This window comes from Cyprinodon variegatus, unplaced genomic scaffold (genome assembly GCF_000732505.1).
Source record: "Cyprinodon variegatus isolate N-32 unplaced genomic scaffold, C_variegatus-1.0 Scaffold846, whole genome shotgun sequence".
In the NCBI taxonomy this organism is placed as follows: domain Eukaryota; kingdom Metazoa; phylum Chordata; class Actinopteri; order Cyprinodontiformes; family Cyprinodontidae; genus Cyprinodon; species Cyprinodon variegatus.
Window position 1 is genome coordinate 15174 of NW_015151299.1, and position 18658 is coordinate 33831.

General features: G+C 36.2%; 1 protein-coding gene across 1 annotated transcript in view; it reads right to left on the reverse strand.

Moving 5' to 3' along the window:
* Positions 1–1141: 1141 nt before the first annotated feature.
* The window catches only part of LOC107099205 (voltage-dependent calcium channel subunit alpha-2/delta-1-like), an 88407-nt gene continuing 70890 nt past the window's right edge, over positions 1142–18658 (reverse strand). The window contains exons 22-34 of the mRNA XM_015397253.1: positions 16243–16319; positions 9658–9718; positions 9483–9574; positions 8411–8492; positions 7773–7835; positions 5422–5525; positions 4848–4937; positions 4696–4763; positions 4561–4599; positions 4373–4444; positions 1736–1888; positions 1599–1651; positions 1142–1235 (exon numbers count right to left, since the gene is read on the reverse strand). Of these exons, the coding sequence (XP_015252739.1) occupies positions 1157–1235; positions 1599–1651; positions 1736–1888; positions 4373–4444; positions 4561–4599; positions 4696–4763; positions 4848–4937; positions 5422–5525; positions 7773–7835; positions 8411–8492; positions 9483–9574; positions 9658–9718; positions 16243–16319 (1033 nt within the window). The 3' untranslated portion in view covers positions 1142–1156. The remainder of the gene's footprint in view (positions 1236–1598; positions 1652–1735; positions 1889–4372; positions 4445–4560; positions 4600–4695; positions 4764–4847; positions 4938–5421; positions 5526–7772; positions 7836–8410; positions 8493–9482; positions 9575–9657; positions 9719–16242; positions 16320–18658) is intronic.

Sequence of the window (18658 nt, forward strand, 5' to 3'; positions counted from 1 at the left end):
AAATAGTGTGCATAACTTTTCGTACGATTTCATACGAACTGATAATGAGAATATGTTGTGTGAATTGGGTGTGGATTCATAAAGTGATTAAAAACTGGAGCTCCAGCAAGACTTGATCATCAGTCTGAAGCAATAGTTGTCATCTTATCACAACACCACCATGCTGGCAATGATCTAACAAGGGCTGCAATTTACTATTATGTAGACAAGCAATTAATATTTTGATTATTTGTATGATTAATTGATTAATAATCAGATAGAAAAAGGTGCCTTAAAGAAGTATAGATACGAATTTAAACCAGGTGAAGCTAAATCTAAGCCCCTTGAGAAGTTCTGTAGAATATATGTTGGACAAAAATAATTTTTCATTATAAATGCAAAGCATTTTTATTATTTTGTAAAATTTTTGCATAATTACTGCTCTGCGTAGGTTGCTTCTTTCAGCTAATGTGAGTCTATATATTGCAGTAAATTATTTATCGATTACTACATTACTTAACAATTATTTAATAACCAATTAATCATGATTAGCTCTATTAATTGCTTTAGCCTTAAATCTATCTATGATCAACACACTTGCACCATGCATTTAATGCACTGCTTGGCTCTATTACATATTATTACATATGTAAACTGATTTGAACCTAAGGACTAGGGTTCCAAAGCCGAAATGAGCACACACATTTGCAATTAGTGTCTAGTGATGCTGGGAGAACTAAATATATCTTGTGTTTTTTAAAGCATTATAAATCTGGGTCTTAAAAACATGATACCTAGCATGTTGTTAGGTATCAGAAGAGAGTAGGTAAAATTATTTGTAATTGACCTGAGAGTCAATCAGATAATATTTCAATAGTTGGAGCTAGGGATGCACAGATACCAATAACATCACAGGCCATACTATTAGTTTGGACACAACATTTCAGCCCAGAACATTTCAGCCCAGCAACAATGCACCATAAAATAAAAGCTCAGACCCCAATGTTCCCAGGCCTAAGAAATGCCAGTGTTGGTTGCTCCTCTAATGCAAGACTTAAACTAGAGGTGGTTTAGTACAAAGCAAAGTTACAGAGTAATTTAAAGTCTACTGTGAATTGGGCTTAATAGACACAAATGTTCTCAAGAAGATCCACTTTTTCATGTTAGTTCAAAAATGCTAAAAAAAACTATTGGCCTTACCTTCTTCTACAAGGTTTGGGAACAGAAGACCAAACAACAGCTGTCGAAGTATTGACCTAATACATAGAAAACATGGAAACATCATAGATTGTCATTTGTTACCACGTGTTTTGAACATCTTTAATTTGTTTACCACCATTAGCTGTTAGGAAGAAGCAAAAGATCTGACAGAAGTTAGATTCAGTTGTAATTGTAAATGTCAAGGGAAATATTAGCCATTACGTGATAAAAGGTCATACTACTGCATTTGGAAAGCCTTGCAGAAAAAAAATGCAGTGCAATGTTTTGTGACTTTCCAAATTTCATCATGCCCCTGTCAGAGTCATCTTTCTCTAAAATACAGTCATATCAGCAAGTATAACTTCACTCTCAAATGAAAACACAAATAGTTCCACTTAACAGATATGATAAGTACTCACCAAGCAGCATTGGAGGCCCACCAGCCTATGCTGAGGAAATCTGCAATAGTAGGCTGAGAGGGGAAAGGGAAGTGAATTGGACATATAGAGGTGGTTGCAAAAAATTTAAATGTCTGTGTAAAGATTGTTTCACAAACCACATATATGGAGCGCAGTCCTGCAGCCGCCTTGTTGTCTTTTTCTGGGTCACACACAGACTGATAGTCATATGTCTTTTTGAAGGAGTATAGGGATGTGTTGACTAAGTTTATCATCAGCACTGGATCTACCTCACCGAAGAACTGACCTATCTAGATGAGTTTACAGGGGAAAATACACACATGCACAGAAAAAAATGTAAGTTTGTAAGAAGCTCATAAAAAAGCTTGCAGCTGTTTTCTATTTTCTCCAAAACATTTTTCCTATTCAAAACTGTATTGATGAGAGAAAGGAATTCATAAACAATAAGCAGACTGAAAACAAACTGAAAAGCCAACACACATACACAGTCATGCTTTATACTCCTTATGGGGACTTTGAAATTTGCATTGACTTTAATCATTTCCCATTCCTTTTGCTAGTCTAACCAAGACCCTTTCTATACTCTGGGATAGCACCAAATTATAACTAATTCTTAATCTAACCCCAAACCCAAGAAAATAAATTTTCCTCATTGGGACAAGTCATGTATTCCCCATAAGAAACTTTAAGCCCCCACAATGTAGAGGGGACTTACAGGCAAATTTATTCCTGTAAAATTGACCTCACAGTGCCCATACAGGAAAACATATGTGATAGAATTGGTCACTCAGGAACATAGATAGGATGCCACCTGTGCAACAAATCCAATTGTTACATTTCCTTACTCCTAAATGTTCCAAACTGTTCGCTGCTTTTTAAGAACATGGAAGTGTTTTGGAACGACAGCAAATCAGCCACAAAGTTGATGGCCACGTAGACTGACAGAGCAAAACTCTAGTCAGATTCAGAATCAGAATCAAGTTAACTGTCAAGTAGGTATGCACTTGCAAGGAATTTGATTTAGTGTTGAAGGCGCAGAAAAATTAGATATATATACAGAATCTATAGCTACAGTACATACCCCATCAAAATACAATATACTATATACAACACATAGTACATAGCTATATACAATATACTCAGTAGACTGTGCGTTAATGTAATGCAGGAGGTCTGGAGATGCTATGATGGTGTAGCTTGTAGGTCTTGAACGGTGAGGGAAAGAGGCAGTGTTAGTGTCACAGGGGTCTCTGTGCCTTGATTATAAGGCTGGTAGCAGATGGGAAGAAACTGTTCATGTTGTGTGAAGTTTTGGTCTTGATGGACTGCAGCCTTCTGCCAGAGGGGAGTGTCTGAAATAATTTGTGGCTAGTGTGCGAGGAATCAGCCACAATCTTCCCTGCATGCCTTAGTGTCCAGGAGGCGTACAGATCCTGCCAACATACTGAGGCAGCGGTCCGTGGCTCCACATGGCCTTCAAAATACCTCAATAACTGCATCTATATCCAAGCTATACATCACCAATAGTAAAGCAAAGAGTTTGTTACAGCGGTTTAAAGCCATTGCATCCATAGCTCCAAGAGCAGTGATGGACAAGTCTGGGTTTGGCAGTTGCAAGGAGATCGATAGTTGTCTGACTGTGCCATGTGTGGTAGAGAAGGATATGATGTTGTGGGACTGTTTTTCAGGAGCTGTGTTTGGCCCTAGCTCCAGTGAAATGAACTCTAAATGTTTAAGCATACAAAGACATTTTGGACACTGCACTCAGTTTGGAGCTGGCGCCTTTCTCTTCAAACATGACTGTCCACAAGAGCACGAAGCAAGGTCAGTAAAGACATGGATGGTAAAGTCTGGCATGGATGAATTTGACAGACCTGACTTCAAGCCAATAAAACAAGTTTGGGATGAATTAGAGTATTGGAGACTGAGGACCAGGCAGTCTCATCCAAGATTACTGTGTTACCCTAAAAATGCGCTTCAGGAAGAATGGTTGAACATTCCTATGAACACACACCTAAACCTTGTGACAGCCATCTCACAGTAGTTGAAGCTGTTGTAGCTAAAAAGCGTGGACCAACGTCTTATTCAACCCCTATGAATTTGGAATGGGATGTCACTTGACCACATATGTTGGCCAAGGCCGGTGAGTGAACACTTTCTGTAATTCAGTGTATATATACCAGTACACTTACTGGTGCAGCATAGATATTACAATACCTATTACAGCTTCCCTGGCTCTTCCCCGATTTCAACTTTATGCTCAAACTTTTCTGTCTGTATATATTGTTCAGCTCTATGGGGATGTATCCTAACATATGATTAGCTATGACAGGTTTAGCTAAGATAAGAAAAAAATATGTTTAACCATAGAATTACAGCGAATAAGTTCCAACATAACAAGCTATAATAAAAAAAAAAAAAAAATCCCCAATGTTTCAGTGGTAAGATCATGATCACAGTTCTTTCTGACTTGAATTTTCTGACTTTCCAAGCCCTAAGGTGAAAAATTTCTGAAATGCTCTTAAAGGTTCCTCCCTCTCCCACCTACAACAATGTAGTAACCGCAGTCAGTTCTGACACAATAATGTTTGGTTCTACACAGAAAAACACATTGCATTAAAGGAAACTTTGGGAAATGCTGACCACAAAATCAAATATTTAATTTTCATATTTAATATAGGTAGAGATAAAATAAATTGGGGCTAAATAAACTAAGAAATAAATAACCTAAAACAAATCTAAGTGAGCTAAAGATAGTGTTAGATGGGATTCACCAGGGAAATATACTCCTCTTGATTTGACATGAGAAGAAAGCCTCCATCATCCAATATTACACAGTCCACATGCTGCAAAAGAGAAAAATATAAATGGTTAAATGAAAACTGGACACCTAATACTCAGATTAATGGATGCTATGTTTAATACACTAATTGTTTGCTCGATTCATAGAGAACTGATGCACCTTGTCATTCCTGAGACAGCCACAAATCTCATCCTTACACTACAAGCAAAGAAGACAGCGGTTTTTAAGCAGACAGCAATAGATACATCTCAAGTACCGTAAATATAAAATATTGAAAAAAATTACGTTACTTACGTTAATTTTCAGAGTTGCATTGATAAAACTGCTCATCCAGAAGGAGACATTGAGTTTTATTCCCACCACTATAGACCAAACCAGGAAATACAAAAACGGTTTTAATTTTGTGTTACATTAGAAATCAACCACTCTTATTTTACAAAACTGACCTGCTGGTTTAAGCATGACATCGTCGATGAAAAGGTCTATGGCTTTGCTCACCAGGATCCCGGATTCAGATATAGGCTCCCTGAACTCTGCTGCAGTTTTACACAGTTACACAAAATAAAAATACAAATGTTTATATATATTTCAGATAATCTAAATAAATGTATGAAAGCATGTGACAATTTTTTCCCAGGGCAAAACAATTAAAAGAATGAACACTGGACGCTTTTGTTAAAGATTCCATTCATTTTCCGTCACCAATTTATGAGTGAACTCTATGAAAACAGAACATGTGGTAATCCAGTCGAGTGTACCGAAGCTGTTTCACTGACATTTGCCAGTGCTGATGTCTGTTAGAAAGATCAGTGGGGGATGACAGGATGTATACAGAGGAAGGGGGTATGGGGTGGGGGTGCCCTGAAAAACCCAGCAGGAAAAGCACAAGGATAAAGCGAACGAAATAAGAGGCCAAACAGTCCAATAGTTGCCAGTAATGGTTGGATCACGTCCAAAGGCAGTGAAGCAAATCCCCATTACACAAGACCTTGTTTACGATCCTAATACATGCAGACTTACCGTTGAAAGATGGGGCTGTGAATATATATATTTCATTGTCCAAAGTCCTTTTGTAGAAGCTGGACTCATATGTCTCAGGATTCTCTGTCCATTCTTCTCCAGCACTGTAAACATATGTTGTGCCAACAATGGTGAATTTAATGTAAATACAACTCAAAGAGTATTTTACCTAGATTCCTGTTTAAGTTATTATTATATTTCTGTTTAAAATTTGAAGTTTACACTCAAAGGACACTTTATTACAAATACTAAATTGCATACTAATACAAATACTAAATTGCATACTAACATACTGTAGTACCATATCTGCCAACCACATTGCAGCAACTCACTGAATTTAGGTACCAGACGTGGCTGTTGTAGTAAAAAGTTGACCATGAGAATTGGGAAGAACAAGGGATACAAGATTTTGTAGATACAGGGTTTTTGGTATTAGGCTGGTCTATGCTTTTCAGAAAGCGCTGAAGGTCTGCGACTAATGCACACCTATCTCTTTGATTTAAGGAAAACTAGCCGAAAAAAATAAACTACTCTTATAAAAGAAGTTGATAATTTGTTATTTCTTGCCTCTGGCTAGGCATCTGCAAATTCGATAAAGACAGACTAAAATATGCATGAAATAAACATAAAAAAATGAAGCATAAGGTACATCCATAGGCATCTGTGTATTAAACGCAGAGGATATATGGGTCTTAATGTATCATACAACAATGGTCAAGTATTCCGATTAAAATTCTTTGAACATAGATGATTGTTATTGACCGAAATAGCCTCATCAAATTTCAATCAAATAGATGAACTTGGGAATGGTGTAGACTATTTGTATCCTAGATGTGAAACTGAAAAACCTGGCACAATGCTTCATATCAATACAGAAAGAAACCTCTAAGAAATCAGCAAACTGCAAAATTTATGCAACAACAAAGTAAAGAAATCCTAAAACCATGTGATTTAACCTAGTTCCAACAAGGCAACCTAAAGAATATGGCCAACTAGGATATGCTAGTTCATATCCTCATTCATCAATCCAACAGGAGTCCTAATTTTATATCACTTTTTTTCCAACCTAAAGTATGTAATGAATTCGACTTCTGTAGTAGTTTTGTTTCAATACTAATGAGCCATAGGTAATTTAGTCATCTTTCAATGCTGATCACTAGTTGTTTTTACTGCAGCATGAAATTGCTATAAAGGAAGAACACTGAGCGTCTGCTTCAGTACAAAGATTATGGTGTCAAATTTCTGCCAAAAAACACAATAGCATGTTAGGCATCAGAATACTGCAATTATTAATCATAGCCATGCATTTAATAACCGAGAGCATAGCTGTTATCGCAGGTGTGTATGGTTATTAGAGCGCTGTTGAATGCAGCACAGCCGCAATGCAGCAAATCCCGACCCCTCTACCCATCTATGTGCTCCTGTAGAAAAATTACGGTCGCTCGATCTGTTTAGTGGCGTTTCTGTCTGTCGGGGGGGAGTTGTTATTCTGATGGATCTGATTGGACGAATTTTCAGCTCCTATCCGGTTGAAGCCACTAAAGGATTTGTTGTTTTGGAATTATAGCTAGCTAGTTACAGTCACACTACAACTTGCTGGTTACCACGATTAATTAATTTTATTTGCGTGCATAAAATATGACTGCTGACTTCTTTTGGTAAGAGGCAGTCAGCTATGGCTTCACAATATGCAGTAATAATAATTAACTTACCATAGAAAATAAATAAATATAGAATAAATTGCTGTCAAACTCTGTGATTTTACTTTTTAAATGTAGTTACAAGTGGGGTACATTGGACTCCATACAAAAGTTATTTTTTTTTTTTTTATCACTATATGACTGTGCTCTTAAAACCTTGTTAGTTTAAGTTTAGCGAGTCTTTCTTTCATTTTGTTATAAATTATTTTATTGTGATTATTTTTATTATAATCTTAATTATTCAGATGTATTCACTTGAATTTTTCATATTGTTATATTACTTTTTTATATCTTTGCAACTGCAAAGGACACAGCTAAAAGTTGCAGAATGATGTCCCCTTGATTTCCTGAGTTTTAGACACTGATCTAAAGGATCAACTGATGTTTAAAAGTTGCATTTGGTTAAGAACACTGTACATAGTAGTTTAATCTACAAATTTCCCATATTGCTAGTCATCAGAGATGTGAAAGGCAAGAAAAAAACCACAAACATGCTGTTCCTGAGTGAGAGCAACTACCTGTGACTTTTGTGATTTCCAACTGTATGTCCCCCTTACTTTGTTTTTTTTTTTAATGATTATATTCCAATATGAGTACATGCAGGAATACACTCTAAGTGAGGATAAAAAAAAAATAAAAATAGAAGAATACCTTCTTGGAAAAACTCTAGTGATTCCTCCATCTGTTGCGACAAACCTTGCCACCGTTCCATCCCTAAAAACAGAGCCCAACACAAAATAACGTGAAAGTTAATGACACCACCTTTTGCAAAAACAAGTTAATAATCTTTTGAAGTTAAATCATATATGTTTATGTTTAAGCTTGGTCAATTGTTGGTTTTGTATGCTCTAATGATGAACAGACACCCTTTAGAGTGTGTAAACGTGTTAGAGATTATTTCAGACATATGGGCACACAATAAAAGGGAACACACTGATGTGATTACTTTGTTTTCTTCTCAAAATAGCAGGCCTGGGCTAAGTTCGGTATGCTGGGTGTAATATGCCTTTTATGCTATGCTTTCATCATGTTTCACTAGAGAGATTAGACCAAATCATCCATAATAGAGAAGAAAAAGCTTAAACTTTGCTTTTGCTTGCCATTAAATGGAGCATCAAACAAGCATCAACTCTTAAAGTTCAGAGAAAGAATGTGCAAATGTAGCATAGAACGATATACCAAAGATATCACTTTCATTTAAACAATACTGTTCATGTTTTTTTCAAGTAAGAAAGACTGTATATTTAAATGGCTAAAATCATAAAAAAGCTGGTATGTTCGGTGCTCACACTAACTGCTCTTTCCAAACTTTAACCAGTTCAGCTGTCAGACCTGCATCAAGGATGAGTCGTTTCACTAGTGACTCATTGCCTGTGGATAAAAGACAAGATAGATTTCACATATTACTAATGTTAACACCACATTACATGGAAAATGATTTATCAAATATATAATTTGTGAATAAAGAATATAGGTTGAAAGCCATTGGTAGGCTGAACACTGAATTTGGTAATTAGCTAATGGTACACTACCAGTGATTCACTACAAAAACATAATAGTCAGGGAAAAACACCTGCCAACTCTTTTGTTCCCTAATATACTAAAAAAAAAAAAAAATTACGTCATGGCATTTTTCAGTAAATCATCCAGCAGGGTGACCTGCATGGCCAATATATGTTAGTGATCAGACAAAGCTTTGTGAAGGACTGGCTGTTGGGAGGCAGATGATGCAGGGATTGGGTTTCAGCGTTCTTGTCGAGGGATATACTTTCTGAAATGACATCATCTGAGCCAGCGCCTTTAAAGTTACAACACCATTTCAATACAGCAACTCTACTGTGTGGCTTTAAGAAATGCTAGTAATCTTTTATTAAAAAGTAAAAATATCAGAATTAAAAAAGAGCATCAATTTCAAATTGTTTGATATGACTGCACTAAAATGGATGATGGATTTAGCAATCCATTTTTAGGATACTGATAAACCATACTGGAGGGCTAATCCATTAGAAGGCCACATTAAAAAAGCATGAGTCATTGTACTGCATGACTGCATTGTACTTCTAGGAATCTCAGTCTATTAATCTGAATCCATCCTGTAAAGAACCTGAGATCATAATATCTAAATAAAGATAATTATATCAATGCCATATTACATACTAAAAGAAGCCATGCATTTACTATTTATGTACCACCACATTTGTTGAATTCTGTACTTTTAATGGCAGACTGCAACAAACTGTAATCTTTCAGGGGTAAAAAAAAATTGTCTCTAAAATACAAACTGAGAACAAACAATACATGAAACTAACAAAACTGCTAAGGTGGCAACTGAGTTTGCAATGAAGGAGATGCATGACTCACATGCATCTGCAGTACTTTTATCAATGTACTGGTGGAAGTCGAGTAGAAACTGGGTGTTGTTGAGTGACAGCTTCAACTCTTTGCAGTATTCCCTGAAGAAATATGTTTCAGTTTAAATGTTCCCTGTCTGTTTTCCTAATATCTTTTCAATGAAAGTAATGTAAAGTATACTCACCTTGGAGCTATGTAGGTGTAACCAAAATTGTCAAACTTCTCCAGCTGGATAGTCTCTATAGCTTTTGGAAATAGAAAGATCCAGTTTTTGCCTCATAAGTGCGATTTAGACCACATAAATGCTTGCACACCAACACACACGGTAAACAGAGAAACACACATTAGCTGAATCCCCATAAAATTATAATCATTAAAAAAACATTTGCAGGACGCTTTAACTTTTTTTTTTTTTATAAAACATTTTTCTGAAAATGTGTTTGTGAAACTCCCACTCTGGAATCAGACATCATATATTTTAAAAATAAAATCTTAACAAATGACTGTGTCACAAAGAAATCACACTCAAGCCATAGTTGTACAGAATATAAAATTGTGAAACTCTATTTCAACAAAATCAAAGACAGTCACTGATACATGTTTGTGATTATTACAAACTTCTCATAGGAGGTGTGTTTTAAAGATGATTAAGGCCATAAATAATCCACAAGAATATGTTTTTTCTTGTCTCAGGGATGCAAAAAAAGAAAACTGACAACATTCTTGTCTTGTAGGCCTTGTCTGGAATATTTAAGGTTTGTTTTTGGTCCATCATCTGATGACCTTTGTCTGGAGCAGTGTCTGAAAACTATGGGGGGATTGGCTTACACTTTGAAATGGGTGCGGTTGTTACAGTGATGTATGCTGTGATAGGATGGACCTAAGATTATCTACTTAAGTTTTTTATGAAGCATTAAGTGTTCTCATGAGAAAGAACTGTATTCTTGATATTTCCACCTCATAAATAAGACATTTCAAATAAAACATTTAACCGTCTTTGTCATGTGTGCATGTGTTAGTATGTGTGGCTTTTAAAAACAGCAGCTCATCTGTTTAGAATAAAGAGAATTAAGTTTCTTATTATTTGTGCTTCAAAATATAGAGACTGCAACATTCAGCATGAATGTTAAACATTCTTTCATATTCATCACACAGTTATTGACAGGCATTGGTCTACGTAAATTTTATCTAAGCTACCGAAAGCGGGATCTTTGTTCTCACTGTTGCCTTGCAACAAGAAGGTCCTGGGGTTGTTTTGTACTGAAATTGCCAGAGATGTATAATGTATAAAAAAATATAAGAAATTGAAAGTAAAAATACCTTAATTGAAAATTACCTTGGTACAACTAAAAGTCACTAATGGAAAAGTATTGATCCCTTTACTTATTTTTACAAAAGCAAAACATCAGAACTTGTACAACTTGCTGAAAACTCACTTTAGCCTTAAGAAAATATAGTATTCAAACATTTCTGTCCATAAGAACTTAGAATAACCTGATAAAGGACATGCATCCACTGTACTGTCTGCATGAGAAAAGTACTTTCTGTGAGATATAAATATGTCCACTCTGTCTTAGAGAAAGGAAAAAAAAAAAGAAAAGTGTTGTGTCTAAATAATATACAAGCAAAACAAGATAAATTTCACTACATTTTACAACCACTAATGCAGAACGGTAAAGTGGTAACTTTGGTTTAGCAGCTTTTAGGACAATATTTAGAAGGAAATGTATCAGTATAAATAATTCCCCCACCTAGGAAAAAATAAAATAAATTAAAAATTCTATTTTTTAAATAGGAATACTAAAAAGTAACCTTAAAAGCTTGGCAAAAACAATGCATCACTGATCAGTACGATATATGGACCAGAACAAACAGAGCACAGTTGTTCTTCTCTTGTTTACACGCAGATTCCATATAAACAATCCTTTCGTGATACTGTACATTCTGTAAATATTTTAATTTGTAGCTGAGATTTTTAAGTAAGTAATAGTACATTTTTTACATCTATAACATAATGAAATGTAAGTAAAATTCCTGAAGCTGTTGCAGTACTGGAGAGCTCCTTCAGTGACAGACTGCTGCATCCTAAATGCACCAAAGAGTGTTATCACAGATCCTTCCCCCCAGCAGCTGTAAGACACTATAACCACCACTGTTCCCAAAAATCTCAATAAGTTGTTAAATTCATGCTGAATTTGCACTGTTTCTACCATAGTCGGTTAAATGACATGCTGCTGTCATTTTGCACATCTCTGATGTTGCTGCTATTTTCATATATCCATTACTGTAAAAATTTCCATAGTTGTATATTGGTTATTTATCCTCTAGGTGCACAGCTTTTATATTGTCAAAACACATTACAGTAAAGTATTTTACTGTTTATCTTTTAACTCTTCACTATTATGTTATTCTTATAAATGTTTTAAGGTCCATATTTGTGTGACAACTTTTTCTATAATCTTTTTGCTGCTGTAAAGACCAACATTTCCCAATTGTGGGACAATAAAATGATTTTCTACTCTATTCTATTCTGTTGTAAAAGTCCTGTAAAAGTACGTACAGATCCTCAAAAAAAATAACTTAAGCACAGTAACAAGGTAAATGTAGTTTACTTTGTTTACCACTACTACTGTACACCTCTGGAAATCCGGCATTCTCACTGTGGGTTCTCCCAATGTACTCTGGTTTCATCCATAAACCATAACTGTTTGGTCAAAAGGTCTTTCTAAATTTCCACAACTAGGGGAATACTGAAATATAAATGTATTAAAAAAAATAATTTGTTTATTCTCAATTGATTTGAGCAGAAAAGTATGACAATCTGCCAATGTAATAAGATTATTCAAGTTTAAAATGAGGAAAAATAACTTATTTATCTTATTTTAAGTGCATAGTACCAAATCATCTTATTTTGAGCGAAAGAATACTCATTCCCCTGGCAGATCATTGTATTTTCCTGCTCAAATTAAGGGCAAATACAACATTTTAAATAAAACATTTTAAGGAATGTTTACTGAATTTTAGATAAAGCTTGACCAACCACACATGCTACTGAAGTCAAAGCACCTCAAAGTCCATAATGCCAGTTTGATATTGGTGTTTCTAATGTCATTGGTGATCAGTGTACATTTGAGTTGTTGAAATAAATGGCAAAAGGATAAAGAGGTTATTTTAATAATCAAAAGATTAGGCCACGTAAATAGACACAGCAAATAAAGTTTCCATCACAGATTCATAGTTATGAAACAAATGAAACATCCTGGAATGATATTTATTAATAAGTTAAAGAGAGAGAGTGAGAAGCAAAAGAAAAGAAATATAAGAGTAAGTTACTGAGGAACACTTACCTTCCTCCCCTGTTGTGAACCGAGGGATAAAGAACCAGGGAGAGGCAAAAGAGAAAGGACAAAGAGTGGTAAAATACATTTGCATTTGACAAAATTATGTTTTACAGACAGTTAGATACAGTCTATCATGAGAACATGTTCATAATGTGAGTAAATGCATAAAAAGACTGTCCTGTGTAGGTTTTGAAGCAAAACCAAAATAATCAAAGATCATGTTTATGCATAAACAATAAAGTGAAAGGTAGAAGTCCAAAACTTTTCTCTCCCTGAACTCCGTATCTCCAATAAAATGCCATCTTGTTTTTCTTATCTCATAAATGACTTGACAGACATCAATAGTCATCAATCTCTACTCTCTTAAAAGGAAGACTTTTGGACAATGCCTTTAAAATATATTGACTCATGTGGTGTGGTCTGTGAAAGCAATTACCGAGCACTCACTTTCCTTGGGGTCTAGGAAATCTGGTGCAGGATGAAACAACCTCTTTCATATAAAACATAACAAGCAGATTCATTGTCACTCAGTCTCTATAGACTAAGCAGAAAGTCCATGTTTAATGGCTTTCCATAGAGCTTTCCATTTTTTCTTCTTTTTTTTCTTGCTTTCTTTAAAATCTGTCATCATATCTTCAACCAAGCATTAGGTAATTTATTCTACACATACAAATGCTCTTATGAAAAAAATATGTTCAATCATTACACCCTGTCAAGAGACTCTTACCAGTGTATATATTAGTATAGCAAGTGGCTGCAGAAATCACCTATTGCAAGGAACCGATAAGATAGATGGAGCTTTAGGTGGTCTGGCTCCAAATTGAAACCCTATATGGCTGAACACAGAACTTTAGAGTCCCAAATCACCATCAGAGTAGTCTGCAGCTGTAAGGCATGGTGTGTTGCTTTTTTTAACAGGCCTGTAAATGTGCTGACAGCGTTTATGGCACAGTGACAGACTCTGCAGAGGAGAAATGAAATAGAGACTGAAACTAACATCACTAAAAAAATTCATTTGATGGAATTACTGCACTATTAGTTGTTTATACACTGTGGCGTCATGTCAGAGTTATGAAAATTTCATTGAAGACAGATCATGGCATTTTGAATTTGGATTCCTTTTCTTACATCTTTGATCAAAGTAACATTCCTCCTTTTATTTTTTGTTCAATAATGAGTTGCCTTTATTAAGTAATCCAACCATCCATCTAACCAAATACAAGCTAAACTAATCTAGGTCATTTAAATGATTAACTCAAAAGACAGCACTTTGCCTTCTTACATAAGCAATTAGAAGGCATTTACTTTTTCACTAGTTGTCAGGCACTTTAAAACGGCTATTATCTAAAGTAAAAAATGAACAAGTATTTGGAGACAAACAAGGCTAGTTGTAATGTAAAATGGCAGAAAAATGAAGAACATTTTTCCTTTAAAAGAAAATGACCATTACCGTAAGTGGATTCTGACCCTAAACAGACCAATAATCTGAATGAAAATAATTTGAAAAATTTAAAACTGTGTATCAAAAGTGTATTTTCTTAACTGTGAATTTTCTTGCATTGTATACAGTATGATAAAACAGCACTGTGTAACATTTAACCACTCTGGTAGCTAGAACTGTATCTATCCATTTTCTTTCACGCTTAGCCCAAGCAGGGTTGCAAGGGCTGCTGGTGCCTATCTCCAGCTATCTATGGGCAAGAGGTGGGGTAAACCCTGAAAAGGTCGCCAGTCCATCACAAGGGCAACACAGAAACAAACAGGACAAACATCCATTCATACACACACTCACACCTAAGCAGAATTTAGAGAAGCCAAATAACCTAACAGTCATGTTTTTGGACTGTGGGAGGAAGCTGTAGTACCCGGAGAGAACCCACCCATGCTCAGGGAGAACATGCAAACTCCATGCAGCTCCATGGGGCTGTTTAGTGGTGCAGTTGATAGCACTGTCACCTTGCAGGAAGAAGGTTCCGGATTTGATTCCTGGCCCGGGGTCTTTGTGCATGGAGTTTTCACTAGACCTGTAACTTCCAAATTTTAGCCTCCCTGAAGGCAACTAGCAACACTGTAGTCACAAAATGAAACAGTTTTCTTCCATGTTTTGTTAGGAGACCACAATCGACCAGCAGACTGAGAAGTCATGGAGTTATTCATAAAGATGAGGCTAGATTCTAGCTCAAATCCTGCATCAGAGAGCCAAAAAATTGCCCGATGACATCCTTTAAGGGGAGCTCAGACTGCCGTAAAGTGGCGCTCTAGGTCGTATTACTTATTCAGCAACAGATTCAAGTTAAACAGGCAACTTATTCAGAAAGGCAGCCTGCACAGAGCATTGAGCAATGAGCCAAGTGCTGTATATAAAGCTGGGTAAAAACTTACATAATACTATTTTGAAAGATAAGCTAAGATTTAACAATTTACAAATAAAAAAAATAATTTTGGCTTGCACAGTTGCATAAACACATCTTCCCTTCAGGTTTTGGCATCCCACTGTGTGAGTGACATGGAACCAAACAAACATGAATAATAAATACAAACAGGGCTCATGCAGGGAATTACATAGTAGAGAGATGATTGAAGAAATAGAAAAGAGAGTACTTGCCCCAAGGTGAAGCTTTAAAATTCCAGCATAAAAGAAGGGCAGAGAAAAAGGTTCAGTGATAAAAAAGAAAAAGACAAACAATATAATCAAACGTGTAGGAGGTACAGATGGACCTACATAATATGTACGTTTCCATGATATTCCTCCATCCTCTTACCGTATTTATTTATTTATTTATTTTTTTTTTACTTTTACAAGACAACATTACTATATCAGCCTGTCTCAGATTCTAAAAGCAAAGATAAAAAATAAAGAGATTAAGAAAATGCAAGAGGAAGGAATTGTTGAGAATAACAAGGATAAGGAGAGGAGTGTTGTATACATAATACACTAAAAAAGACTGGGAAACCAAGTTAAGGTGAGGGCTTAAAATAGATCAATTTTTGGGTCTAAATTAAGAAAGAAAAGTCATGCTATTGTGACGTCTGAGACTCATTTGGTAATATAGACATAATAGTAAATGACAAAGTGAGGAACATTTTCTGATACTCCCCAAGTCCAAGGAGATCCAGATGCAGGGTGTAAGGAGGAATAGAATTAACTAATGCAGACAAGATCACAAGGTTTAATGTTTAAGTTGGGTACATGAGGGAAAAGGCATGTTGAGGAGTTTGCGAGGAATAAAGATTCAATGACCGGTGGGTTAAACTACAAAAGAAAGGCACAGTGGGACTTCAGAAATCTGATCTGAAAATATAAAGGAGTGGCTGCTGCTAGAGCTAAAGTTTGAAGACACCCAAGAGAACAACAAATTGCAGTGGTATCAGTTGAAAAACAACCAGGCTTAAAATTATTAACCTGTTTGTGTGATTCTCATACTCACAGATGGCTTGTTTTATATCATCCCCAAGTTTAGCTTGAATGAAGTTTTCACTATATTTAGGTAAAACAAGAGCCAGGCTGCAGAAAAAAGATCACAGTTCAACTTCAATCACCTTATATTATCACACAGACATAATTATATGTGTGTGCATATATATATATATATATATATATATATATATATATATATATATATATATATATATATATTAAATATATATAAAGTTTGTGTGTGTATATATATGTACGTATTAGTGGTGGTCATAGATTAATTTCTTTAACCTAGATTAATCTCACTGTAATCAATCAATGAATCAATCTTTATTGTTAAATACAATTTACATTGCAATTGAGATTTCAGTTTCAGTACAAACCAACCATCACAACACATCACATACATTGTGGTGGGGGGGCTGAGTGGGGGAACGAATTTACTGAGGTCAAGTGTGCCGCAGAACGCTGCCTTAGGCGCGTTCTTATGGCTTGCCACGTTCCCACCGGTTACCTGGCTTTCCAGGCCCCAGACGGTTACCTATAGCGCTGCCTTTATCACTGTGGAAAGATAGGAGCCACATTGGGGAAAAGACGGTGGAAAAATTGCATATTTCACACTTTATCCTTGACAGGAAACAGTTTGAGATATCAAAAAACCTCAGCACAGGAAAAGCACATGTAACATGAGACAGACATTTTAGCAGAGGGTAACATCAGAGGCAAAGTCACATGAAGTCAATCTGACATTTGAGAATTTGTTGTGTGTGTATGATGAGTGCATTCAATATGTACGTGAACGCTGACCACAGGCAATTGTCCTTGATGAGATGGAAGTTTATCAACAGTTCTGGTCGCATCCACAGATGTTCGCGGGTATGAGAGTGGGGGAGAAGTTCTTCTGTGCCCTTTTGCCATAACATCCAGAAGAGATCAGATAAAGGGGGGAGGCTGAATCCAGAATAACACTTATTGTTTAGAGAGCAGGCTGCCCAGGAATTTTCCATCAGCCTTGAGTCTTTTCTTGCTGGCTGTACGTGGCGAGTCTAATATTCCAAGTTTGTTGGGCTTTTCCGCCTTGAAGCGAGCATGCACATCCAAGATATGATCCCATCTCACCTTTGTGTTCAACCACCGCAGCCAGCCTGCATTCAATCACGCCCAGCACGCAGCTCATCTCCCGATCTTTGTGAGGGTGTCAACCGCTGGCGGCAGCCTGATCAATTCCCAAATTGCCGCCGACATCCTTTGTAATTGTAGATATATCAGGTATCCTCCAAAGGCCAAAAGGAAAAATCAGAGTATCATAGAACCAAAGATCCATAGAGATTTTATATCCTCCACTGACAGCATTGTAAAACACACCATCCTCCAAGCCTTCCAGGAGTCCATGGTGTATCCCATGAAGCATGTCCGAGCAGGACAGGACAGGTTCCCTTTTCCCTGTCTTCCAGTTGAGAAAATTTGATCAATTGAACTGAGCGAACCAGCTGACCAGATCCATTTTTTTGGGTTCGGGTGATATGAAGAGAGAGCTCAGAAAAGACAAGACACAGCAAAGCAGGGATAGAGCAGGAAGGTGCTGGAGCAGCAGGAAATTGCAACCGCTTCCTTCAAGAGTCAGAACAGAAGAATCTTAGAATTAATTTAGATTAATCTAGAATAAAATCGCTTATTTGAATTCTGCCAAAGGCATTCAAGATATATGGGTGCTACCTCAAGAATTTAAAAGAAAAGGTTTACTTTTTTTATGTTTGTTTAATTTCTTCTTACTTAAGATTTTGAGAAAGTTAGGAATACTTTTTTTTTGCTAATTTGTTAGTTTTTGCTGTATAAAACATAGTGTGTCCCACTTCCAGTTATAGATGTTCCACTTTAACAATATAGTGTCTCCAAAAATCCGACAAACACTTCGCCTCGATCAACCTGGTTTTCTCTGCGGCATGCTGGTCATGTATTTTCCTCATGATAGTTCGCCTTGAAGGTAATTTGTCAGATGGGTCACCTATGGCCCCCTGGAGAACGAGTTCGAGCCCATCAGCCGTGCTGATGGGCTGGCAGCTTGTGGCCATCCACTGAGCATGGGGATTGGTAAACTTGGCTGATAGACCTGTGCTTAAAGCTTCATCAATGTCAGCAAGTCACAATCGATGTGGTAATTTCACAGTATGCCTATACAGTTTGGAAAACTGATTTGTTTTTGACCCCAGATATACATCCAAGGTAAAATATTAAGGTGAAAGTCATCATTAGTGTAGACCCAGTTCCCAACCCAGCTGTTGGAATAGATTATATATTTTTTATTGCCCGATAAGTCTGGCATTAACGCAGCACGTTAACGCAGATAACGTATAGCCCACCACATATATATAAGTATATACACACGCATATATATATACGTAGGCCACCATATATTTATATATATA